The sequence below is a fragment of the Acanthisitta chloris genome, unplaced genomic scaffold, assembly GCF_000695815.1.
Source record: "Acanthisitta chloris isolate BGI_N310 unplaced genomic scaffold, ASM69581v1 scaffold14991, whole genome shotgun sequence".
NCBI classification, from domain to species: domain Eukaryota; kingdom Metazoa; phylum Chordata; class Aves; order Passeriformes; family Acanthisittidae; genus Acanthisitta; species Acanthisitta chloris.
The window spans coordinates 56,146-57,067 of record NW_008655588.1 but is presented as its reverse complement, the minus strand read 5'-3'; the positions used below and the strand labels follow the sequence as shown (position 1 = coordinate 57,067).

Genomic DNA, 922 nt, shown 5'->3' with positions numbered 1-922 from the left:
CAGCAGGCTCCAGTCCTGGCTGTGCAAAGGCACAAGAGCACCACAGAATATTCTAGGACAAGACATTAATCCCACGTGAACTTTTTCTTAGGCATGGCTGTTTTCTAACATTCAGTGCTATTCCTTAAACGTTTTTTAGTCCTTTCTTAAGTCTTTTGAGACAAATGTTGCTATTGAGGTTGGTTATTTACAGCCTTGTTAAGAAATGCACAAGAGAAGTTGGTTTCTGTTCCTTCTGTGAACTCATGTTGGTTATGGAAATACTAGTCATGTATTCTGCAGCGTTTCAATTCTATTCAATACATTCTTTTACCAGAATGCTGCAAGAAGATCCTGTTTTGTTTCAGCTCTATAAAGACCTTGTTGTGAGCCAAGTAATCAGTGCTGAAGAATTCTGGGCCAACCGTTTAAGCCTGAATGCAGGGGATAATTCTGCAGCACCTAGTAAGCAAGATGTGGGCATCTCTGCAGCATTCCTGGTATGTTGAACCTCTAATTTAAAGGATTTTAGAGCAAACAAATTGGGAAAAGTTTGAGTTCTGCTCATGGATTTTATGCCTATTTAATGTTGTTCTTTGCTGGTTCCTCAACACATCTCGTCATGATAGGCTATTGCAAGTGTAAAGGAGGGGGAAGAAAGTTTTACTCAAATCTACAGCCTCTAAATGTTGTCAGTTTAAGATGCCCAGTTTGAACTTTGAATTGTCAATAGGCAGATGTTGTTTGTACTGCTGCTCTGCCCTCTGTGAGGCAGGAGTAATGATGAATATACAGATCGCAGTGTATTAGGTCAATCAATAAAAAGCATATCTATGGCAGTATTGACATGCAAAAATGAATCTTTCCACACAAAGGTTTTACTCCCTCCCCGGTTTTATAAACCAGTACATGCTTTCAGCTACTTGAACAACAACTTGTGTAT

The 922-nt window shown here is 39.4% G+C and overlaps 1 protein-coding gene across 1 annotated transcript in view; it reads left to right on the top strand.

The window, feature by feature from the left end:
• Nucleotides 1–922, top strand: part of GTF2H1 (general transcription factor IIH, polypeptide 1, 62kDa) — a 19,052-nt gene that overhangs the window by 4,234 nt on the left and 13,896 nt on the right. The window contains exon 3 of the mRNA XM_009083978.1: nt 317–479. Coding sequence (XP_009082226.1) covers nt 317–479 — 163 coding nt within the window. The remainder of the gene's footprint in view (nt 1–316; nt 480–922) is intronic.